Source organism: Musa acuminata, chromosome BXJ2-3 (genome assembly GCF_036884655.1).
Source record: "Musa acuminata AAA Group cultivar baxijiao chromosome BXJ2-3, Cavendish_Baxijiao_AAA, whole genome shotgun sequence".
Lineage (NCBI taxonomy): Eukaryota > Viridiplantae > Streptophyta > Magnoliopsida > Zingiberales > Musaceae > Musa > Musa acuminata.
Genome location: NC_088340.1, coordinates 4,553,673 through 4,580,578, shown reverse-complemented (window position 1 = coordinate 4,580,578; position 26,906 = coordinate 4,553,673). Strand labels below are relative to the sequence as shown.

Below are 26,906 nucleotides of genomic sequence, written 5' to 3'. Positions count from 1 at the left end.
AATTCAATGATAATGGATTGGATGGAGGTTTCTCCAGATCTTAGTTCATCTCACTCCACATAAAATACAAGCAGCTCCATGGTTCAAATTGCGAGTTAGCAGCATGAACAGAGGACAGTGATTGCCAGAGATATCACGCAACAGTGCCTCAAACAGGTGTAGTGATGATTCCGGGGGAAGCATTTCATGTGACAGGTGACATATCGAAAGGAACATCCAAAGAAGCAACAGTGTTCTCCGAGTAAAGAGCACGAGTGACTTGCTCTGTTTCGAGCGACGTATTGTGTCTGTGGCCATGATTTGATCCGGCTCATTCGCTTGGATGTGGACCGTAGGATCGGTCATCTTTTGCCTTCCATATAAGCTTGGCTTTTATGTTCGAAGGAACATATTTGTATCAAGTCTCGGTGGATCTGAACCGTAGGATTATGTGATCTTACGGTCTAGATCAAGCCTAGCGAGTTGACTCCGCCTCTGAAACGTAAATAGAGTGGACTCGGTTGACTCGCGAGTCGACTCGGTAAAAACCGAGTCGACTCAATGTATTCATATAGAAGACAAAAAAAAAAAATAAAGAAGAAAAAAAGCGTAGGCGCGCCGCACGGGAAGACAGTCGACGAGCGACGAACGAGCCCTAGCTTTTTCGCAGCTGCCGCTGCCAACATCGCCGGCCGCGCCACCTCCCCTCGGACGCTGCCGCAAGCCGCCTCATCCCGCTGCGTTGTCGCAGGCGCCTCCTCGCTGGTACTGTTTTCTCCTCTCTCTTCTCATCCCCTCTCTTTCTCTTCTCCTACCGTCTCCTTCACTCTCTCGTCTTTTCTCCTCCCAACCCCATCCTCTCCTGTTCTCTCCTCTCCTCCTCCCTCTGCTCTCTCGTGCTCTCCACTCTTCCCCTGCCCTACTTCATCCTCTCCTCCTCTCTCGTACCCTCCTGTCTCCTCCCTTCTCTTCTGCTCTCGTCTCCTCACTTATCTGATATCGTTTCTTCTTCTCTCCTGTTCTGTCCTCTCCTTCCCTCTCTTAATTCTTAGGTATCCAAATTCATTTGTAGAGAAAAAAGGTTGTAATTATATATGATTATCTTAGACAATTTTTTGCATTCAAGTGTTCAAATCTTGCGGAAGCATGCAGCCTCCATTCAGTTTCATTGCATTTTAATTCAGAAACTTGGAGATATTTATCTAGCCTGATAAGAGAAGGGAGGTCATGCAAAGGCATAATAAGTTCTCCGCTTTGATTCTGTTCATGTAATTGTTCATATGCCAGCACCTATGATTGATTAGGCCATGATGTTTAGCTTATAACACATCTTATTGCAAAAAAGTTAACGTATGCCTTTTTCCATCATGATATTAAAAATAGAAAACGATCAGCAGATACTTTTGAGACTAAAAGTTAAATTTTATAAGATAGTTGTGAGGCAATAATGCTTTATGGATTCAAGTATTGGGTAGTTAAGAGACAACATATTCAAGAAGTTTATATTGTTGAGATGAGAATACTGAGATGGATACGGGAAGTTACAAGGAAAGATAGAAAAAAAAATTTTATTTGTGAACTACTAGGTATTGCTTCAATAAATGATATGATGAGAGAGAATAATTTAAGATGATATGGACATGTGTTTAGGAGATCTCCAAATGTGATAGTTAGAAGAGATGAAATGATTAATATTAGTGATACGAAGAGAGGTAGAGAAAGATCTAAAAGGATCTTAATGGAAATTATAAATAAAGATTTAAGTACTATAAGTTTGACTAAACATATGACTTTTTATAGATTTCAATAATGATAAAAAATCCATATAGTCAATCCCGAATAGTTGAGACTTTAATTATGTTATTGTTGTGTATCAAAATTAACACATGGCTATGTTGTTCTTGTGTATTAAAATTAGAAAGCATGCATTTGGTGAATGTTACAATATTTTTAATTATTGCAGTCGAAGTATCATCAATGATACAACTGCACCATCACTTTCTTATTCAAAGTGTATCATTCTTAAGTTAAGATACTTGAGTGGAGAGACCAATCTTGTAGTTGTGGACCTAAGAAAATGAATGAGACACAAAATAATAAAATGATTATCATTCAAATAAAAGATTATGCATTCACTTTAATAAAAATGCAATTATTAGCATTAGAATATATGGGACTTACTAAATCTTAACCAAAAAATATTTAAATTTCTTTAAGTATATGTATATATGTTAAACGTTGTTGAAATAAATTATTTACGATCTCGCAATCTGGTCCTACTACCCCTTTATGATCTTTGGTAGAAAAGAGAGTTTCACAAATACACTTAACAACTTTTAGTTATAATTTTGTTCCTTTTTTTTCTTGATCAGAGTTTATCATGGTGCGGCCCAAGCCATCTTCATCGAAGAAACCAAAGCGTGGTGTGGATTTCAAAGTAAAACATCCTTTGATTTTCATATAATCCTCTTTGGTTCTTCCTGTGGTCTCAGGTTGATAGTATTTTTATTAACTTGTTTTCCTTTTCATAGAAAATAAAACATAAGATTGGCCGAAAGCTGCCACCACCAAGGAATGCTACCAGCACTGAGATTAAGTCCAAAGGTATCTGATGGTTTCTTATGCACAGTTTGTCAAAATTTTCAAAACATCATTTCTTACAATGGCTTTTGGTACACTGCAAGCAGCCATTGTGCTTCCAGAGCAGAGTGTTGCATCAGAGAGGGATGGGCTTGCTGTGAACAAGAAAGGCCTGACATTAAGAGAGCTCCTTCATCAGACATCCCATCACAATGCTAAGATACGGCGTGGTATTTTACTTCAGTGTTCTTTATTTTTTATGTGTTATTATTAAACAAAACTCAGTTCAATTTATGAATGGTATTTTATGGTCATGATGTTTTTATTTTGACTGAAGAGAAAGATAGTTTAGAGTTAGTTTTGGATATTCCAGTAACAACCTAGGTGAGCCCACTACTATACTACTTGTTCTGCTGTATCATGTGGATGTTATTGTCTGTGAACACAGTGTTGTTTATGTCCAAGGTGACGCTACTGCTGGTTGTCAGCAAGAGGAAAAGAGGATCAGAGTAACTAGTTTTCTTTATGTTAGATCAGTTTGTTCTTAGAAAAAACAAAGATGCATGCTTTGCATAGAAAGGTGATGATATATATTTTTTTGAGGTCTAGCAATAGATTTCTGAGTGTGTTGGAAGGACTAAGTAGGTGTGAGCATAGAAACACTACTCATCATTGAATTTGGTTAGATTGGGTACTCTATGTTGGACTATTACAGTAATAGTTATTCTCACAGTGCATGACATGAATGTAAATTATTATTTAAGGCATAAGAGTCTCTTATGAACTTGTTGATGGACCTATTTGCTTTTACGATGCCTCATTGAGCATTTTGCCTGAGAAGTTTCTTTAATTTTCTTTTTTCTGTATCTAGTAGGACTCTATAATGTGTACCTTCTGAGCTATTAATCAAGATGCTCATGATAGATTTTATTGTTTTTTGGGATGAAGCTGCACTAACTGGTGTAAGGGATCTTGTCTTGAAATACCCATTGGAGCTTAAGCTTCACAAGCTCGCCATTATAGAGAAGCTCCGTGAACGAATAAGTGACAATGACAAGGTGGTTCGTGAGACACTATATCATCTCTTAAAAACTGTGATCTTTCCATCATCAAAAGAGGTACTTTAGAATGATTGATCTTTTATTCACTTTCCTTGATTAGATAAAGCATATAAGACAGCATACATATCTTTATGCTGTTCTGTTACCTATATCTGTTTGATATCAAATTGTGTATAAATATATCTATGCATTATAATCAAATAGGATTATGTCCTGAACTGCTAGGTGTATTCATACATTCCTTTAGTTTTAACATTACTCACAAAGACAGTGGCAAAGCAATATCTGGGCCAAGGGGGTCAAAGCCCCCCCTGGCTTTGGGAAAATATTTGAGTCTAGATGCATGTAAAGAATTCTCTGCCAGAAACTTTTATTCCGTGTCATCTCTAACGAAACCTAGCCTGTGGATCCATGGTTAAGCTAACATTAGCTCACCTTTCGGTCCCATAAAGCTATTCAGGTTTAGAAAATTTGTGCAAATTAACAAACTTATATTGTCTAATAAGAAATATGTATATATAGAGAGAGAGAAAGAGAAAGAACCAATGCTATTATGATTTTGATTCTTCTAAGCATAATACTACGCTCTTTTTCTTGATAAAAAATAAAAAGATAAAATCTAATTAGACTATCTACTAAAGAAAATAAAATCATCTAAAAAAAGTTAAATGATCCAAATATTTATAGAATGTCTTGAGACCTCAACTTTGTAATTAATGTAAGAAACATTTATTAGAATATAAAATTCTGGTACCTTTTTGCATCTATTATTTATTTTGGAACAAAATGTTTAAGATGGAACACTTAACACTTTTTTTATATAAATTATTTTATAGATACTTTTAAACTTTTAGGTAAAATATTAATAAATAAATTCACGTTTAGGTAAAAGATTAATAAATAATTTCTCGAATAATATGTTTCTTTGAAGACATTCCTGTAATTTCTGTCCCAAGAAGAGGTGTTTCTTTTCCTTTGTTGAACATCGAGTTCTGCAATTGCTTGCCCCTAGCAACTCAACCCTTCTGGCCTAGCTTTTTATTCCTATGGTTCTCAATTCTGTGGATTTATGATCTCATTTCTATAATATGTTGCATGGACTCAGCCAGTTTGGTGCTATATTGATATGTACTTAGCATGGAATTATGCAAGTTTGGATACCATGCTCACACAGTTTGTGCAGTTAGTACTTGCAGTTCTTGTGTTCCCTCCATCCTCCCATACTCCTAGCCCACACAGGTGTGTGATAAAGCCAATAAATAGTATGGTTTAGATGGCTAGTAAGCATGCTCCTTGTTTTCCCCTCCACTACCCTCATTCTATGTATGCATCACTCATTATCTACTATGAAATATTTGTCTATGCTTGTAGGTGCATGAGTACATTTTACTTGCAAACAAGACGTGATCATGTTTCCCCATAATATGAATAAGGATTTATAATGAGAAGTAAAAGGAAACTAACTTGACTAGATGAAGGAAAAACGACCACTCCAGCATTTTTCTTCACCAATCTAGAGATAAATTACAACATTTATAACATTATGTTTAGAACGAACCTGGTCACCTCAGTTATCTTCTGGTAGGGAATAGCTGTAATGTTGTTCCTTTGTGAGATCTTTGTTTCATATTCTATCATGCTTCATCCAAGAACATATGATAAAAAATGACCAACTTCTTATATATCATCACTATTCTATACCTTTGTCGACTAAATTAAATCTTTGATATTTCACAAAGGGTTCTGGTTGCATGAGATTGAAAAGCTTAAAGATTATTTTAGTTAAGCTGCATTTCGAAATTTCATTGGTTCCTTCCTACTAATGTGCATAATAGGACTGAATTTTTGGTTTCAGTGAGAATTGAAGACCCATCTTCTTTTTTGTCATATATTTCTGATTAAGACTTAATGAAGAACATTGCTCTGGGCATGTTTTTGATCTCAAGATTACTTATGTTTCAGTGCCCCATTTTTCTAATTCCCTGATGTTGCTCATTCTGTTGTGGTGTTATTTTAAAATGATCCATGTGACCATCTTTGATCAGTGACTCATTTTATGTTGTCTGTTTAAATGATGAACTTTGGACCTTTTTTCGTGCAGGAAATTACTGTGCCTATAATTTCTTTGCTAATGGCCTACATTTTTAATGCAATGTCACATCTGGCAGTTGATGTTCGGCTAATGGCTTTCAAGTTTTTTGAACTTGTTGTTCTGAACTATCCATCCTCCTTTATGTTATATGCTGAGAAGGTTAGTACACATTCTGACTTGAGTATGACATATTTCTCATTTTTTTCGTGTGTTAATATTTATGACGAAATTCATTTTCTTCATGGGTTTCTGGCAAAGGATTTTATTGTTGGTTATATGTACTAGGTGCAGTTATGATTATGTTATCACATACTATATATTTGTTCTTTTTATGTTATGACATACTATATATATGTTCTTTTTCAGATGTATGATTCTAGAACTTGACTGTATGTGTTGTTTGATATGGCTTATGTGCCACTTTATAGTCTATGATGGAAATGATTTTGGTTATTTAATATCTTGGAGGTACTTGTTTTGAACATTTTGTTTAAGTAGAATTGTCTGCAGTATTGCTTGTCACTCAAGAATTTCTGATTCTTTTGAGAACAAATATGAACTAAAAGTTTCTGTTTCTTCAGGTTCTTGACAATTATGTTGATATTCTGAGAAACAACCAAATATACTTAGTTGACAAGAGCAAACTCAAGAATGTCCTTGGTGGACTTGCTCACTGCCTATCTCTGTTATCCAACAAGAGCCTAGAGGACAATAGATTGAACAATCTGGTGTGTCCTGCCTTCTTTTGTGTTCTATTTTCTCTTGTTGTGAAAATGGTCAAATGAGATACTTCTTCAAAATCTGTTTTCTTTCAGGATTGATAGTATTACCAATGCTAATATTCTTTTTAATTATCTTTTTTTTGTTATTGACATTTAATTCTCTTAATACTTCCTTGGTGGAACCCTCAATTTGTTATTTTTTTCTGTAATCAGCTGTTATTACAATACTGGTTTTTAAAGATTTGAATTTTGTTGTAATTGACCAGGTAGGTAGGATACCAGTTTTGCTCTGTATCATTGAGTAAAATAATAAAATATTAAAAGTGAATTGTATTATACTGGTCATGGATTAAAATCTTGGTTCAGTAAAATAACAATATGTTGCCTGTATTATGTAGGAACAGGTTGAAACAATCAGTATGGATGAGACCTATCAGTACCAGTTGAATCTATTTAAAAATAAATCCTAATCCTAAAGTTTGTTTACATAGTGAATAAGAAACTTAAATTTTGGATAAATTTAGACTATATAATGAAGAAAAACATTTTTGTACCTTTTTACAAACCATTAATCAATTTTACTTGTACTAAATTAGGGAATAAAAAAACATGATACAAGAAACATGTATTATAAACTCATAAGCAGAAATTAAATATCATACCTTATAATTGGCCTACTACCATGTAAATGATCACTATTTGACTTATGTATTAATGTTATAGATCTTTGAGTTTACTCGATATCAATCAATATTATAATATTGGAGAATTCATGTCTCAAATTTGTTTGAATGATATTTTGATATTGCTATGTTATGTACTAATGAAACAACGTGGTAGTTGTGACTTTTTTGTTACTTACTAGTGTTGTAATAGGTTGTTGGTGCAAGTATAGCCTTGGCAAGTATATTATGCTTTGTGTAATGTACTAGAAGTGTGTGTCATTAATATACTGGTTTCTTGAATGCAAAATATTAGATTCCAAGGTCCAACTATCATCAAAATATTATTGACCATGAGATCCATGCTTGCTACAGGGCTGTGGGCAAGTGTAACCTTTGTTTGACTCGACATCATGTTAGTGCCATATTCTCCTTGATATTATTTTCTTTCCTTTCTTCCTGTTCTTTCTGTGACACCATTCTGAGTGGATTTATGTGCGCCATGATTTTCATCATAGGTGACATGAGCAAAACGTTATTCCATGGTTCACACTTCATTTATTAAGACTCTTAGTCTTGACCATCGACATCGGTAGATGTACTATCCATGTCATCTTTGTTGACCCGATGAAGAGTAAATTTGATGCAGATGTCTCATCATTTGAACCAATTGTTTTTCATCTGTGGCATTCAATGTGTCTATGGATTCTGATGAGCAACCTTCTCCCTTGCCTTGATGGTTGGAACATAAGACTCAGTCTTGACCACGAGCATCGGGAGATGTACTATCCATGTCATCTTTGTGGACTTGATGAAGAGTAAAATTTTGATGGAAATGTCTCGTCATTTGAATGGACTTGTTTCTCATCAGTGGCATTCAATGGCTCTACCGATCGTGATGAGCAACCTTCTCCCTTGCCTTGATGGTTGGACAATTGAGATTGATGAGCTACGTTGTGGTTGTGGACGACTGATCGGTTCCATATCATGTTCAAACATCGAGCTCTACTCATAGTAGTCTCAACCTGTCTCTACGGCCACTGAAATAAATCAGGATGGACATGGTGGGTTTTCTGTGTTGTTTAAAAGTAGATCAGTCTGTTTGTGCGTACTCGATCTATCATCTGATTCCAAGTCATCGTGATAAACCTCTAGAACATATAGATTAAACTCAGACTCCTAAGTTTCTTTGTCTAGCTTTAGGTAGCACAAGCTCAAACATATATTAGAATGGAAATATATCAACTTCTCCAAGCATCTATGTAAAAGTCAGTTGCAAACTTTGATGTGTGTAGAAGTGAAGGTGGACCATTTACGCTTGTAACCGTGGGATGAAGTGATTTACCTTACCACTACTTTTCTTAATTGTGTTGTCGATCCTCCATATTGTAGCCATCACTCAATTGCAAAATTGCAATTGACAATTATATTAGACTATATGTTCTAATAGTGCTTGATATCGGTGGCAGATTTGGGATAGTTGACATGCTTGACTTGGTTTAGAATTGATCATGACATCTCCGGAGGAACCTAAGGTCGCTCAAAGTGGTGCGGAGCTGCACGAAGACTAGCGTCGGGTGGGTTTCCCAATGTGATCCCTTCGATGTCCAAGTTAGACTTTTGAGATGGGTTTGGTTATTGAGATAGAAGTATCAGACCTCGATATTGGTGCCCGCGGTCACCTTTTATAATCGGTCCTCCCTAACCGCTTACGGTTAGGGAAATATTTTCCCACAATCAGAAAATATACAAAAAATATTTTTCTGTTCCTATACCGTTAACGTGGCATATCTTGGCATTTAATCTGGTGGTTTAGTTTTTTGTCATTTTCGATGACGTGATGACTGCGTGTTGAGCTCTGGTTGGAGATGAATATTCCCCATGTCATCATTGATTGAGATAAATAAAGATTTGCATTTGTGAATTATGTAATTAGAATCCATGTTGTATCTACACGAAATGACTGTGTTCTTGCTGAATGTGCCATAAGCTTCTTGAAAAAGAAAGTGCCATGGTAACAATTCTAAATAAATAATTGTTCATGACTTATTATGAAGAATAACATAATAAATTAATCATTATTTGTTACTAATCTCATCTGCTGCACTTGTGATGTCCAGTTCCGATATTGTGATGACATTACGAAAGAGCCAACAGAAAGTCATTATTGAAGGCAAGGTTGTACCCACATCGATATGCAGGATTTAGTGAAAAGGATATGACATTGGTGGGAAATCAAGCAATATTAGGAACTTTTGTTGTGTGAATCTTTTGCATTAATACATACACCCAATGGTGATTATAAATGAAGTGGGTGATGCTCTATGCCTTTGCCATTGTTCACCTGGTGCAATATTGCAAATGTCCATCATGAGGTCTATCCAGTGGTGAGTGGACCACACATGGTCTCTAGAAAATATGCCTCCTTTGCCCTGCAACCATTCCCTCTATTGTTGTAGACCAGCTGCATGATAAACTAGTCCCGAATCTCATCGACCATAATCTCCATCAGATTCTGAATGTACAGGCATCATGAATATGATTTAATGGAACAATAGAGTTATGGAAGAATCTTTTCGATACAATAGAATCTTTTTGATACAATGAACGGGCATCATGAATATTGTTTGTATCTAGATTATGTTAATTGGCACATGGGGAACAGTTGGAAAATGGCAACCATCAATATCTTTTTTAAGCATTAAGACTTTAACCTGGGGATGGTTTTGATCTCTCGTGTTCTAATTTTTTTTCTTAAAACAACATAAAGAACCCATACGTCAACATGTGAAAGAGGATGCGCAAAAGGGAAAAAACTACATTCTGTTTGTGCTCTATGCCTTGCTGTTTATTCTGCTCTTGGTGACCTATTCTACAAAAGACTTAGGGAAGCTACTGATAATAGATTTTCTCTTACAATATGTCAATGATCTTGCTAATCAGCATTAGCAATATTGAGACGAGGGTATGATGTGAAAGAACTGGTCGATTACTGTATCTCAGTGCAGAGGGATGACGAGATGGAACCAGTGGATTTCTCTTTGCTGTGCTAAGTGTCTTTTAGGGATTCTTTAATTCATTTACCTGAAGCTGTAGGATCGCTAAAAGGATTAAAGTAGAACTTTTGCATGCAACCAAGGAGACTAGTGCTTGTGTTTCTTTCTGGATAATTCTTGGATGTTAGGTTTTGCTTGTATACAAAAATAATACTGTAATGCATGAAAACTTTGATAGTTAGTTAGTTATATGGTCAATTCATGAATACATGAATCAAAATACTAGCCCTTACAGATCATACCATATGGACCAAAACTGAATTGTTAGGGGTACTAAACCATACCAACTTATATATATCGACACTTGACATATATCGATTTTCCAGCAATATACTGAGGTGTACTGTATGATACCAACATGTCATACTGGTCTGTCAGCCAAGCGGCAGTCAGTACAGATCAGTTTTTAAATGCTTGCATGAATATCTTCCTAAGAGTATATTGTCTTGGTGATATCTCCTCTCTCTCTCTCTCTCTCTCTCTCTATCTCTCTCTGTATGACTGTAGAACTTAGTTGATTTTCATATATATATATATATATATATATATATATATATATATATATATATGAAAATCAACTAAGAAACTTGTACGGTCATAGGCTATAAATTAACACACTGTTCAAACCCCTGAACTTTTGACTTCTGAAATTCTTCTTAGAGATCTGGATATTTACACCTTTTGGGTTGTTGATGTCTGGCTTTTGATGACATTTGCTTTCAATGTTTTTTATAGAACCAAGGCATTGTTCAGCCGAAAGGTTTATATGCCTACAAGTCAGAAGTACATGAAGATAATGCAGGTACTGAAATTACTTGATCCTTTCTATCGATTATGCTTCTTTAGAATATCTGTCACTGTCATTGCCTTTGCATCATGTTACTGTTTGCTTGCGATGTGGTTAACTCTAGGCTTGAAGGGTAATGAAAAAGAGTCGGGAACCTGAGCTTTTGTTCAATCACAATTATACATATCAGAAAAGTCCGAATGTCTACAATTTAGGAACTTATTTAGGAACATAGTTAACTTTTTTCTTTGTCATGCTAAATGAACAATGTTGACCACAGAAAGCCCATGCTTAATTCTCACATTGTATTTGCTGTTGGTGAGAGGCAATTTTCCTCTATAAATAATGATCCAGAGCAACCTACTTTATTTCTTTTCTCCTTTGTCCGTTCTTGCTTCTTAGGCTTCTTTGAAGTGAAGAGACCTTTTTTGGATATGGAGCATTTAGAAGCAACAATAGTAAGTACACTGGTAAATACCATAATGTTTGAAGGAAGGAGGAGAGGAGTCTCAAGTGTGGGAGACTGATGGCCACAGATTGTAGGCGGCATGAGCAACGTGAGCCTGACATTGATGTGGACCCTAATTAAGAAAAACCAGTTTAGAAAAAAAAACTGTGAACTAGGCTTATGGCCCAGTTTACAGGATTTTACCACTGAGTAAGCCCTCTATCACACCTCACCAACTGAAAAGGGATGGTTGGTGTCTTGGTTCACACCCAGCCCGATGAATACCAGTTGGTACATACCAGCCCAAGTGAAATCAGATTCTTTTTTTACAAGTACAAATTAATGGTGTGAAAGTGATGATTTTTATATCAATCATGTCCAATATATGTGATCAGTTCAACAACATGGACTCAATTTGATAGACAAAAACATTGGTATAAAACATTACCTTGTCAGGATTTACAAAGTTCCATAAAGAGGAACATAAATCTTTTAACTCAATTGGGCAGATAAGTTTCTACTTTGTTGTTAGATGCACTGGAAGATGATTGAGATCATGTTTAGCACTGGCAGCACTTGGATTTCAAAAGGCAATATTTTTGTATTTATAATTCTGTCTCACTAATTCATCAAGAGTGTTCCACAGTTTCCTCTAGAATACACTCGAAACCATAGCTAAAGTTCACAAGATCACAATTGTGGGAGGTGCTACGTTCAGGATTAGTGGGCTCTATAATATATAAATTTAAATGTTTAGTAATGAGGAAGAGAAATATAGTATGAAAAGCTATATATTGATAACAATGAAAAATAATGGAGAACAATTCATTCAGAAATTAACTGTATTAGTTTATTATGAAGATAAATATTATGCATACTATGAAGAATTTTATTAAAGAAGTACTATCAAATATATGCCATATAAAGATACCCTTAACCTGTCTGCTTGCAACCTACGATGAATTCTGGAGAGGCATTATCAATGTGCAAATGAAAAGGGCCTTATTTGGAAAGGGTGCACATAAGATTTGGGATTGAAGTTAATCTTGTCATGGAATTCATAGTGATAACACTGAGAAATGGCTAATTAGATCATCGTTGGACTGGAATGATTGATTGTATTGGAATCAGACAATACAACAAACTAGAATCACAATTAACTTGCCATACAGGAAACAATTTAATATAAGAACAATATATGTATGCTTATTTGCCTAATATGCAGCTATTGTATCTATTAGATGGGCTCTTTTATTCTACTTCTTCAGCAGGTTAGCTGCATACATGGTTTCAAATACCGGTTAGTAATGTGCTAACCAACCTATATTTACTGGTCCAAACATGGACCAGTAACCATATGGTTCGGTACTAGTGGTTTTTTACTGGATGGTATAGTTTGGTATATAGCTTGGCATACCAGTACCGGACCAGTTTGATAGATTACCTAAACCAATATTGTATTGAAATTTAAAACTTTGGCTGAACCTATCCTTTCTCTTGGTAAATTATTTCTTGACTTTTGTACTCTTCTGTTCCTGTATAATAAGGTTATCATACCTGAACTACTGTACAACCTTGAGCAAGTAACCATATGGTTTTAACTACTGTGTAGTTTGTTATTTTCTCTTCCAGCAGGAATTTCTTCCGTATCTGGGAATCTTGAAAATCTTGTTCCAGTACTTGTTAACTCTTTCCTGGAGTCCACTTCAATGAGGCCAACAATGGATGTGATTGATGCACCAACATTTGATTGCATGTTGTGCACACTTCAATGTATAAATTCGGCTGTCAAAATTTATGAAATGGGGAAGCCTTATACGTTGCTATTTAATGGACGTGATGTGACACAGAACAATATGATGATATACATGAGGAAACTATGGGAAACATTTCCCATTGGCCGGCTGTCTCAATCACCAGAAAAGGTTTGTTTTGTTTGTTTTCTGATTCAGTCTGCTGATGTTGGAATCTAACTAATGCTCCTTGATGCTTCGCTTTCTGCTTGAATGTATATTTTCTTCTGTCAGTTTATTTTTGCTAATATTTTAAACACCCCCAACCCCACCCTCAACCCCCCAACCTAACACAAACACAGATAAAAGATTATTCACTTTGAGTTTCCTCTATTTTCGTAAGATATATTTTGCTCATCAATTAAAGATTTTAATGGATTACTGCTGGTCAAATAATGCCAATTCCAGGGATTGTGAAGTGTTATGTATTTGTTTTAATAAAACATTTGTATGCACTGCTTAAAAGAGGTTGGTTGATTAAGATTAGCAGTAGAAGAAGAGTTACAGAGACACTTGAGAGAAATTCAATTTGGAGAAGGAGACTTGATGGCTCTTACTCTGACAAGTTGGTCTTATGGCTTGCTTGACGTTGTCTTTTTTGCTTTATACAGTTTATCCTCTAGACAACCTAGACATGGTAAAAGGTCTACTAATACTTATGAAAGTACTAAACGTTTTTAATGTGATTATAGTGGGCTCGTATTTAATATATCAGGCCCTTTTCAGGTTGTGCTACTGATATGACAGATGCTACTTTTACCAATTTGAGTACAATAAGTTTGCTAATTGATTTGTCCCCTTTTAAAATGATTGTGTGCAGGTCGATAACAAATATATCGTTTTGGATATCAAGATTGCTGAAATATTTTTACACCTAACAAAAAGGATGAATGATACCAGTTTCCTTAATGAAAAGCTTCTTGGATTCATTGAAAGTTTGCTACTGGTAAATGTCATTTATTCACTTATATTCTCTCTTGCTGAAAACACCACTATAATTTTTCTTCTTTGGAAATCTTGTGCTATCCATTTGTTCTTGTTCTTTGTGTCTTCTTTTCTGGTTATCTGCAATATCATACTTTCTGCAGAGTTACTAGAAAAAAATAGAATTAAGAAATTTTTTAATTTGAGAACAATTAGTATTGTCCTATGACTTTTAAGATGCTATAAATATGTTCAAAGGAGACCTGTAAATGCTATTATATGATGATGTAAGTTGATTAGGAATTTAGGATTAAATGAGGTAGAGGGAGACATAAGAAGATTTTATTTGAAACAGTAAAACATGACTTGAGTGTTCTAAGTTTAACTAGAAATATTACATTACTTACATTTCAGTGATGGAAAAAGGTTTATGTAGTCAGACTACAAATAGTTGGAACATTATGGCTTGTTATTATTGTTGCAATATCTGTTTTTTCTCACCTTTTCCAACTGGCAAAAAATGTCAAGTATGTTGCTGTCTTCCTTTTGTCAATTTCTTACTCTTTTGAATATAAATCAAGTATCTAATTTATCTTATTGTCAAGAAAGTTTATTGGAAACTTTTTGGTGTTCCATACTATAAATTGAAAGTTCATATATCATCTCCGTAAGGGAAAAAAACAACACCAAATTTTTTTTCTCATTCGAACATAAAAAATACTTAGTCATGACCAGATAAAGGTAGTTCTACTTGTTAACAAGGTCGGCTTGAAATGATCCGTTTACTGCAAGAATGGTATGATGGTTTTGGAATTACTGGAGGACATTGCATTTGATTAAGACAGATTCAATGAGAGGATAATCTGATGTGGTTGTTACAATGGACTTCTGGTTCCAAAGACCATATTATTTGTTTCTTTTTCTTTGAGTTCTATCTGGTGGAAAATTTTAGAAGATTTTTGAGCTTTAGCAGTTAAATTTCTTTCATAGCTATGGTGTTGCAGACTAGAGAGGAGATAATTAGACAGTGTTTCTAGTATAACCTGTGTGCTTGTGTCCTATGCTGAGCCGGCAAACGCCCTGGTATGCCAGGTTTACAGCACCGAGCAAGCATCATGCACCTGGCATTTGGCACATGGAACACATGACTTGCACAATTTCTGCATCATGCAAGGTTTATTTCAATACTGTGCGCAATGTGCAGCATGATGGCTCAGGAATCCGTAAAGTGTTCGATTGATACTGATGATCAATTTGCAGAAAAAAATAACAAGATCCTTGACTTTATGCCTTAATTTTCTACTTATTTCCTGTGTCTTTGATCTTGAGACTTCCGTATGTTTTTTTGTTGAACATTGATGTAGGGCTCTTGTTTGTTCTCCCGTGCACATTTTTGCATTCTAGCCAGTTGGTACTTTTTTTTCTTAAAATATATTTTCAGAATATTATGCTAATGTCAGACCCAAATGAAATGAGGGTACTTCCCTTTGATTCTACGAGTTATAGATCTTTGTAATTATCAAAGGCTAGAAAAAGAGGATGTTTAAGTGTAGGGGCCCCTAGAAAATTGTAATTATCTTTCTTATGTTGTTTGTGGAGTTTTAGTTTCTTGTAAATTGACTATCTTGCTTAACTAGTAAGCATAATTCATATTATAAACCATTTCCATTTTTCAGTAAGTACCATGAAATAATGTTGTTAGGAGGATGACACTACTATTGTTGTGTGCTGGAGGTAATGCTATGGCTAATGTTGTTTCTGAGACACATGAAGCTGGTGAATCTGATGACATGTTCTTAGATGCCACCCGATGGAAGCAGAATTATATTTTGATACCTAATTATTTTTGGTTATCACTTAAGAACATTTCATGTGTATATTTAATCATCAAAGTTTCTTGAATTTAAACTAAGGGCCACCAAGCTATCAGCCTTAGTATGCAATTGTCATTCCAAAGATTGTGGCCTGCCAGATGTGAATTGTACTAAAGATACTGGATGCAATTTTCATCCTGATTATATTTTTCCGTACTATTTCTGTCAATTCATCGGTGGCATTTTTGAGTTCTGAGGAGATAATTGTTGCAATCTTTAGTTGCAGATGAATTTTGCATTTGAAGTTTTCTGTGGATTATTTGCTAAAATTGGACATGACTTCTCTTTTGCAGGCTGGAACTAATACACCACTGAACAGGGTGCTTACGGAAAAGCACATAGGTTCTCTAGTACCATTTACACCAAGACTTCTTTCACAGGTTACGGGCTGCTGGAAGGCCAGGCTTCTTGAGGTTTGTTTGCATTTGACAAATTTATTTTAGAAGTGTTATCAAGTTTCATAAAAGGAATTTATGCAATTTGTCATTATTTTTCTTATGGAGGGGTGATTCTGCTTAAAAATCTTAATATGGTTTCAGGCCTTTACTTATTCATTCAAGGAATGCAAGGTGGATTCCAGGCTCTATATAGCATATCTGTGTGTGGTGGAGGAATTGCTTCCTGTTGTAAGCTCCAATATCATATATTACTTCTGTTTTTCTAAAAACATTTTGAAATTGATTTTAATGTTTTATTCGGTATTCTTGATTTACCTTGTTGAAGCAAATCATATAGAATATTTAACTTGAATATCGTAAGTTACAATTTCTATTTGACTCCTTTTCCTCTTCATTGCAAGACAAGCAATCTTGGTTTGCCAACATGTGCAGCCACTTATGAAGATTTGCTACGCCACCAGATTGCTTGGATGAGAGAGCTTCCAAGGATTCTATTGCACCTAGGTTACAAACACCCATCTACCACAATGGTATGCTCACGTATCATTGGTATCTTGTTGGTTACTGATTTAATTTTCGCTCTTTATCTGTAGGTTATGGCTATGCCTATGATGCACTTTATAAAATATGCTATATTTGGGTAGGTTATTGCTTAAACATGTGCTACTTCCACAGAAATACTTGTTGATTGACAAAATAGAAGTGTTAGTAGATGCCTAAAGGTAATTAGCGAAAACCAACGCCGCAAAAGCTCTGAGTTTCTCAAGGCCATATAAGTCCCTTCTTCCTACTGCATAATTTTGTTGTGGACCTTTTAGTTTGAGATAAATGTTGAAAAATATACTAATTAGGTAGAAAAAGTGAAACAGTCAATTCCATTACTGTTTCAAAATGATCACTGATTGCACAGGCTACAGCATCAATGGTTTAATATTTTTTATACCTAATATTTATTTTTGTAAAACTAGAATCAAGGCATGCAACTTCAGTAGGTTTCCCTTGTGAAACATACAGGAAAATTACTAGATCGATCTAACATACGAGAAAAGCAACCACAAGATAACTTGACAAAATTATGGAATATTAAGAAAAGTATAAACTCAACCTAAACCACTGTCACGAACGGTCGTCGCGCACCTGCAACAACTCTGTTCAACGAACCGTTCGTCGCTCTCATCTACATGTACAGCTACTTGGCAGCCTGTTTTGCCTTGGTTTTGAGTCATTTTGCTTGTAAAAATGTAAGTTCGAACAAGTTGCAGCGCTACAAAGTGATTGCTCACCGAACCGAGCAAAACAGCCCCAAAACAGCCCAAAACAGCTCTGTTTTCGTGTGCCGCGGGCTGTTTTCTGTAGCCCGCCTCCTCTCACCAAAACATCAGCCATCTCAGCCCCTTTGAACCCCCCGGGTGGCACAGGGCTGGATGGGGCTTCGGTATAGTGTCGGGCGTTGAACAACCTTTCGCAAGTTCGCACGTTACCTTGACGGGAACTTGTTGTCACGCCCGACACCCGGTGAGCAGCTGTTTGTGGACTTGCAGCTGTTCGTTCAGCCCTCTAAAGTCCTTGTTTTCCCCCTCTCCCTCTTTTCTTTTGTGCACGCAAGGTGCTCGCTGAATTGCTTGTAAAGCTTTCCCTCTTTCCGCGAGACGTCGGGATTTGTCCGTCGCTCGTTCTTTCGAACTAATCAACTTTCTCTTTTACAGGTCCTTCGGGACCTGCGAGAGGTTGCAAGTGGGCTGATCTTTGCGGAGCAATATCACAAGGGCGAAGCGCGACTTAGGCAACGAAAACTAAGTTCGCGTCTTTGCCGCAAGGGTGCCTCGCGACTTAGGCAACGCAAGCTAAGTCCGCGCCTTGGCCACAAGGGTGCCTCACGCCTTAGGCAATTCCAGCTAAGGCCATGACACCACGTCAAGGTCTCTTTATGTTGTGATATATGGTGGTTCTAATATTTGTTTCTAGTTTTGCCTTTGTTCATGTTATTTATGTTTTCATGCAAGTTGGCTTTTCTTTTTACTGTCCTTGTGATTTCATGAGCCTTAGCTATATTTCATCTCATTCACTATGCATATATGTGATGGTGCTCTATACTTTTTAATTAATTAGTGTAAAAGTGTACTATTCAAACCAGGGGAGTTATTGTACTTGTAAAAAGTAGTATAGTAATGGGTAAATAATAGTTACACAAAAACTATATCTACATAATAATGTGATGTCATCATTTTAGATTCCAGTGACAATGAGGTATATTGTTTGTTGCAATTTTCAGGATGTGTGAATTACAATTTATGGGGCTGGTTGACAATATTGTGGACATAAGATCCAGGTTTGCAATACCACCCTGTATGGTTTGGTATTTACTGTCTGTCATGTTACTGGGACATGGACCACGATAAACTAGTGGTACACTCGGTACTGGACCTATACCATGTAGTATAGGGCTTGTACCATCTGGTACATCCAGTACAAGGCTACTACTGCCTGGTAGAGGGTGGTACTACTGGCTTTGTACTAGACAATTCCTTTCTTTTTATTTTTTCAGATTTTTTAGACTTTTTTCAAAACTTGGTGCGTATTGGACTGGCATGGTACCGGTTCGAGCTCTGGCTGGTATAGTAATGTTATACGAAATTATGATCCTTGCATAAGATAGAAAGAGAAGAGAGATCCAAAAGATGTTTTATAATTGAAACATACTGTGCTAGCAAGGTATTGGTGTGCACCATGCCAATCTGTGTTTGAGGTGCTGCCATTTGGCTTGATCAATTTTTTAGGTTTGTGCTAGCCAGCACAAGATGGATGCTGACCAGTATGACATTAAATTGTACCATGCTGGAATGTATCAGCACATCATCATTTCATGAAACAGTAATTGTTAGTCACATATATGGTTGTTGACAATTTGCCACAAGTTTATTCATTTGCAGTGGAGTTAGTAGCCTTTTAGAGCAAGGTTTAAATTGCAAATGTATCAATGGCTATGGATCAGTATTCACTGCTTTGTTAAGTATTGATAGTAAAGTGTATAGCTTAGTACTGGTATAATAACATTTATGATTTATGTTATTGTTATTTTATTTAATGATATTGGGCGGTATAGATTGATATTCCTCTCCAATAGATTGTTTATAAAGGAACAAAAGGAGATATATAGAAGCAAGCAAAACTGATGAAAGGCTTTCAGAAGGACTGCATTAATATATTATACTGTGGTGACTAACTGAAATGCATAACCCTGACACACTGATGGATAAAATTATGATGAATGATAGTATTATGTTTTCTATCATGCCTTAGTAGTTTGTTCACTACAGTTTGCAGTTGCTTAGTATCAATTTTCATCATTTTTTTTTAATATACTCATTAGAGTGCTGGCAGGTTGTTTTGAAAATTCTTCTTCGAATTGGACAGTCTTCAATGCCAAATTCAGCCTTTGGTATCGAGTATGACTGCCTCCAATTTACTTTGAGAGAATTTTATGGCACTAAGAGTGAGTATCACACATGCTATAAATTATTTTTTCTCGTGTATTTATAACTACTTTGATTAGCTGTTCTCGATATGTAAAATGCTTCCTCTAGTTCCTCTCCATGTTAAATTGCACATGTGCTTGGTGTTGTGCAGCTGATGCAGGATCAGTTCATTATGGACCTTTTATGAAGCTTCCCCGTGATTGCCAGGAACTTGCCATCTGCTGCTTATACTACTTCTCAAGTTTGAGTTTAGATTTCTTGGAGTCATTGACCTATTGCTGCTTATGTAAGCATTCATTTTACACCTGAGTTTTTGGTCTCATTCTTAACCTTTATGAATATGAAAAGAAGTTTAAGTTCCTGTCTTATATTTACTATATTGACATTTATATTGTTTTTACTTCTTCTTTTCCTTGAGAAAGCTAATTGGTATTCAACTGGTATCTGCTGGCATACCATCCATGGAGCTTTTGGGGTTTAGTTGTATGATGTTTAGCTTTTCTTATTTGGCATATGATGTTCATGTTCCCTTTCTCTTGCACTCCTTTTACTTTATAAGTGTAACATATTGTCTTTTCTTTCCAATTTCAGTAAGTCTATATATTATACCTCCTAATTCAGGTAACGATATGGAACCACTCATACTGTTAAGAATTGTTGAGGTTTTGCAATCTGCATATAAAGCCGGTCATGTGCCAATTTCCAAGTATATTGGTTTCTTGGTAACTCAAGTTGCACGGTTTAAAGTTTTTCCTGGTAAGCTTAATCACTTTCTGGCTATTACTAGTTTTCATTCTGTTTTTTTTTTCTACATTTTCAAGACATTTGTTTCTGAAACATTTTTATACCTTCTCTTTGCCTTTCTGTGTTTCATTTGGTTTATGAAATTGATGTTTTAAAAATCTACATTTTTGCTATATATAGTTTGTTCGACAAGTCTCTTACATTCTGGTATCTTCCGGTTTATTATATTTGAAGTATTTGAGTTTCAGGTTAAATAAGATATCCAATTACCCAGAGTCACTTGTCACATACCATGCCTATAATTGTGATGTCATTGCCAGTAGATCCTCTAACCCCCCCTGCCACTCAACGTGCTTTTTAACTTTATAAATAATATTTTAATGCTTTAAACATTTATATAATGTTTTAATCATTAGCATATCATGTAATTTTTTTAATTGAATTATGGTGGGCTGTGATAGTCTTCTCGACTCATTATCATATATTGTTTTTAACTGAGATACTATATTTATTATGTGTCGATATAACCAGAATATTCTTAGATCCTCAAATGATACTTATCGTAGATGATATGTTGTTCAAGATGAGTATCATAGATGATATGTTATTAGTTAAAACATTTAAAATTTGTTAAAAACACCCTACTAAGCATACTAACATTGTTAACGAACAATACCTAAAATATGCAAGTCTATGCGGGTAGTAATTGTCATTCTATAAAGCTAAAAAGCATATTGAGTGCTGTAGGACTTGGTTCCCAACCCTCACAGAAACTAATCTCCATTTCTTCTCTTCTCCCCATGAAATGATTTCCAATTGCTGCTACTTATCAAAAACTGGCTTATCAAGATTAATCAGTTGGTGGGAGTTTTGTTCATTACTGTCTTAACAAAATACAGATCAAACTCCAACTGTTGGATGACATATATACTGAAGGTTGTAGATGCAAAAGAACTAACTTAACACATCAATTGACGTGCTTAGATGAAAACTCTTAAAGAACAAAACCAAAATCCTCTATTTTATGGAAATAATATTATCTCTCATGCTATTATACCTGCATCTGCAGCAACAGATCTAAATTTTTACCAAATCTGGGAAGCAACATCTATTGATAAGTGGTTGTACAATGGTGGTCCTTATGAGCTAATTGTACTGCATAAATACTTGCTGTAGCTCATTTCATGGGCCGTGATTAGGAGCATAGCTTTCATTTGGATATTCATCCTTGGACTGCTGTTGCATATTCAGCTCCTATGCAGTTGCTACTGCTGTTTGCTTGATCTAGCAAAAAGGTCAAGGATATATAAGCTGACTGAATATTAAAGTCTACTCATCTTCGCCTTTGTGGAGGTTTCTGATAGTTTCATGTAGCATATGTTTGATTTGTCAACTTGAGTATACTTAAGGCTTTAAATGTCAACTTGTAAATTTTCAAGGAAATGATACATTTTCTTGATGGCTGAACTAAAATATATTTTAGAGTAAGAAGCGGCAGAACGTTCTTTTCACCAATGCTGATTTGTGTCTGTTGCACTTCATTTCAGAAAAGTTTCTTGTTGAGAAGAATCATGGGAATGTTTCAAATCGAAAGACCTTCAAGTCTCTCACAGATGCTGTGTTTGGATGCCTTACTCAGATGGGTGACAGCTGTATAATGCTTAAGTTGCTTTGCAAGAATATATTAAATGAAATGGTATATACACATCCTTCATCAATATATTCCTCACATGTTTCCTTACTTCTAGAAAAAAAGGAGTATCCACATTGGTGCTTCTTAAATCCTGTTCTTATAATGTGTTTACTCTTGATGCCATTTCGCTCACTTAATTAAAAAATGAGTCTTATTTTGAAAATTTCTCCTGCTAAGTAAATATTAAGTTCTCACTGTGTTTTGTTTGACTTTTGCAGTCACTAAAGCCACCTATAGACAATTTCCGTGGGTTGCTCAGAATGATCATTGCACTCGATACCAGGCCTACTAAACTTCTGGATGAGGATATTATTAACTTAAGCAAATTGCTTTCTCGTTACATGGTCGATGCTGCTTCAGTATGCATCTGTCTTCTTGTGCTCTTCGATAAATTATTGTAAAGTTGAATAAATATTGTCTGAGCAGTGGTTAGGGCTTTGAATTTCTTGCTTCCGATTAGGGAAATACAGCAGCTTAATATCCATTTTGCCAAGTTTCTGCATGGAAAATTTATTGGCAAAAGAGATCAAAACTCATTGATCATCCTAAAAGGAATTATAGGGTTCTTTACATTTTTCATAGTGCAGGTGAAAGAAGGCAAGACACTGTAATGAGGGCATATTAGACAAAATGTAGTAAATAAGAAATTCTTTTTTTCCCTCTTTATGTAGGTTGTTGTATTACCATCTACATTTGTGGGAACAATAACATTTAGTTTGCTTAATTCACTGTGCCTACTGCCAATACGTATTTACTGAATATTGGATATAAGTTCCTCTTTTCCATCTGATTCATAGGTTAGCACCCCAAATCTAAAATTATCATTGGAATCAAGGCTTTACATTTCATTTGGACCTGTACATACCACCTGGTTCAGTTTTGTTTCCAACTGTTTCTTTTAATTAGGTTAACACTAAGTCCCTTACCCACGTTATGATGCCTCTCTTGCGCCAAACTCTCTCATGCCACCTGCAATAGCCGGGATGCAGCTCGCCTGCCTGCTATCGGCCGCCACCGCCTGCCCCCATGATACACCCAGTACTCTCCTCTCTCTTTTTCTCTTCTCCTCTTCTCCTTCTCCCTCCTCCCTCCCCACTCCCCACTCCCCACTCCCGCCTGCATCCCCTTCTTGGTGTTATATGGTATGTTCTGGCATACCATTGATTGGAGTAACTTCAACTTCAGCTGAATGACGTTCATTTGTCTCATTTAGATGCTTTGATATTGCTCGTTTTTTTTTTTGTGCAAATACAAGTAGTAATCAAATCCTTTTTATTATTTTCTTGTGTACTGGTAAGTCATTGGCTGGATGATTTGATCATTGAACTCTTTGGAACAATATGCTGAAGCTGTTGTTTAAACAAATTACTGAGTGGATCTTATATTTCATAGTTTTATAACTAAAAACATGCTTGCTTATATGGTTTTTCTTCCTTTGGCACAGTGCATAAACAACAAATTACTGAGTCAATTTTATATTTCATAGTTTTATAACTAAAAATATGCTCTCTTACTTGGTTTTTCTTCCTTTCACAGTGCATATCTGAAGATCCTAATGTGGCTCATCGATTTAATCAGATGAGCATATTTGATTATTATGTAAAGCCTTGTATCATCCTTTTTTTTGCAAGTGACAAGCTCTTGCTTCTTGTGTTGAAATCACTCGATTACTTTCTCATGGAAGACTGCATTCTGCTTCCTTCTCAATCCTGTGCTAAATATGGATTTGAGAGCTCAAGCAGAATACATGCAGTGTCATGTATCCTCACCTTTATGCATAATTATGCAAGGCTCCATAGAAGTCTTTCAAGGAGTAAAGCAGCCATTGAGCATATTCTGCTGAGTATGCAGAATTTATTGGTAAGATATGATTCTCTGTAACTGCCTGGCATGTTTTCACTAGCCTTTTGCTGTGGAGGATAATATTTTGAGATTAAAACAAACTTTTGTTATATTAGCATAAATAGGAATTTGCAGATGTTCATTTATGTGTCTTTGATTTTGCTGGTTGAACATTTTACCTTTTCTTGCTATTCGACACAGTTCCAGGTTAACTGCAGCTGCAGAAACAACCATGAAAATATATTTGATAGGACTTTTATCCAGGACTGTCTTTTTCCTCTCCCATTTCTCTACTGCAGCTTCATAGGCATATTTGCTAGTTTCAAGTAATTTTACTTTCATAATCCTATGACATAATATCTGTTCTCTCTATGCATATCAGATAATGTAGTATCTAGGTTTACACATATCAGTAGATTTTGAAGATTATTGGACAGACTTTACTAGCATTCCCTGCATGTTCCTGAATGGTATGCAGGATGCTGGCTGAATTTATTTATCTGGTACATGCAGGATTCAGACAAACATAGCAGATCGCTTGAAGAAAGAAGCAGGTTACAAAGTGATCTTGACCAAATGACAGCAAGAATCCATGACTTTTGGCGAATTTGGGTTGTAAATGGTCTGGAAGGAGTTTAAGAAGTTAATCAATTATAATGTGAGTAATAATCCATAACTTGCAAATAAAATAAGTGTCATCTTCAAGATGATTAGTAGATATCTCTTTATGTATTGTCCAAATGGTTTTTAATCTGATCGGTTTTTATTTACCTGGTCAAGCTCCTTTGTGTATTTTTAACTCCTTTTGTTCTTGATTTTGTGTTGCCAAATTGTTTCATCCTGGTTTGAATTCGTAAATAATTAAATAGTTGATACTGATTAATCTGTATTGACATCATGATATCCTTTTTTTTTTAAACCTGTAGCATGGCATCCAAGTTTCTAGCAATTTAGTAGTAGTTGTTAGTTGAATAACAGAAATCAGAATGAAAACTTGGGCCTAATGCATGACTAGTACTTTAGCCCAAATGGCCACCACAAGGGCCTGTTGATTAGCACTTCAGCACAAATGATCATCAAGACAGCATGTTGATGGGACTTATGATCTAAATCTAAGCTAACAATACAAATGTGATATGAATCTGGGACGTATCCAGTTGGACCTGTCCTATTATTTTGATATTTATTGCATCAAAATATGAAATTGATGGTGCTTGATTTATGCGTCATATGGATAAAGTTTGATTTAGGGTTTGTGTTGGCCAACATGAGTTTTATGCCTAGTCAGCACGATGTTGGCATGTTCTTGCCATGGTGTCAACGGATCTCTCGTGATCACTGAACGCAGCCTTGTAGTTCATGCCTTGGACCGACATGTTAACTTTTACTAATATGTTTTATTGTAAAAATAAGTTGCAAGAGTTGGCTATTATAATTTTTTAATAGGCAACAAAATGAATTGGATTATTGGATTGAATAACATGTTCTGTGTTTGGATGTGGTCTCAAATCCAAAGAGGATCCATTAAGGATCTGAAGCCGTCCAATAGCTCGATCATATCTTGTTCTCAAAAGTGGATCAGATTGTTGACGTCAGGTTCTCTCGTTTGGGTTCCACTGGCATGTTCAATCTGAGGACCCATCCATCTACTTCAATGCTTAATTTGCTCCCTCCACTGGTAGTAAAAGGAAAAATGCTGAAATCTGGGATTATTAGGCAGATCTGATGATTGAATTGTTAGTTCTAATATCAAATGTAATATTGAAGAATTCTAATAATAACAGGCTGGGCAGATTGGTTGGGCTGTGTTGTCGTTGGAAGGCCTGTGCTTAAAAAAGGGTTTTAATTTTGTGCGATGCTGACCAAACTCGAAGCATTATCATGCTTGTTTTTCTGAATTTGTTTGTACTCAAATATCGGCATCTGATAACTTTTAGGTTTACTAATATCATCTCGTTATTGAGATTTCTGAAAACTGTGGTTATCTTCATTGTGATTTTTTTTTGGTTATCAGGACATGGTTGCCAATGGATATGCTACTAGAACACATCAAATGTTTACAGTATTTTGTGCTCTTATCAAATGTTTGGATCTTTGTTTGCACTGATTGTTCACAGCATCTCACCAAATGATGTGCGAGGATTGCAAAGCGCTATCGACGAGAAATTAAAGGTCCCAGAATGATGATGATGATGCCGGCGGTGAAGATGATAAAATCCTTCTTGGTTGAAGGCTTAGCTTCATGGAAGGTGCAATCTCTTGCAATTCATGAGCCAGGTCAGTGAATGCTGGTGATGCACTTCTTAAAGAACGCTGTCCGGATCCAAGTGGTGTTCTGAAAACACACAAGTTAGTGACAACTGTTCTCTCATCTGCATGATTTTAATGCATGCATAAGATGGGAAGTTAGTGACAAATTTATCGTTTTTGTAATCATTTGTTTATTGTTTTCATATTGTTTTCTTCATAGTGGAATAGTTAATTTAGTAACCATTGTTTACATCTCTTGCCCGGTTATGATAAGATGGGGCCTTTTTGGCAAAGCCAATGGAATATTATTGATAAGAACAATTTTTAAGCGTCTGTGTTTGAATTATGTATAATGTTATCCAGTTATCGAAGTGGAAAAGATTGGTGTGGAGCTTAAAGGTGTGTCTGCAGACTCCTCAGTTCCTAATTTCTTTTAATCTTTTTGAATAACTTCTTGTATGCATGCACCGCAATTTACTACTTATATTCCTTACACCATTTTAAGTATACTTTGTTTCATATTGG

At 35.7% G+C, this 26,906-nt stretch overlaps 1 protein-coding gene across 3 annotated transcripts; it reads left to right on the top strand.

Moving 5' to 3' along the window:
- The first annotated feature begins 568 nt into the window (after positions 1 to 568).
- LOC135607022 (uncharacterized) lies at positions 569 to 26,783 on the top strand. Of its 3 annotated transcripts, none has more exons than XM_065098464.1 (21): positions 569 to 744; positions 2,352 to 2,416; positions 2,511 to 2,583; positions 2,667 to 2,789; positions 3,508 to 3,677; positions 5,722 to 5,871; positions 6,294 to 6,440; positions 10,888 to 10,954; positions 13,023 to 13,312; positions 14,001 to 14,126; positions 16,272 to 16,391; positions 16,518 to 16,604; positions 16,778 to 16,906; positions 19,758 to 19,869; positions 20,004 to 20,138; positions 20,474 to 20,608; positions 22,144 to 22,292; positions 22,508 to 22,648; positions 23,826 to 24,149; positions 24,645 to 24,789; positions 26,249 to 26,783. In XM_065098464.1, exons 2-20 carry the CDS (start codon positions 2,360 to 2,362, stop codon positions 24,768 to 24,770), a joined length of 2,661 nt encoding a protein of 886 aa, XP_064954536.1. In that variant the 5' UTR covers positions 569 to 744; positions 2,352 to 2,359; the 3' UTR covers positions 24,771 to 24,789; positions 26,249 to 26,783. The 3 variants fall into 3 exon arrangements, with proteins under 3 accessions (XP_064954536.1, XP_064954533.1, XP_064954534.1); XM_065098461.1 differs by having other exon boundaries at positions 13,020 to 13,312; XM_065098462.1 differs by having other exon boundaries at positions 13,020 to 13,312; positions 26,146 to 26,783.
- Positions 26,784 to 26,906: the final 123 nt, after the last annotated feature.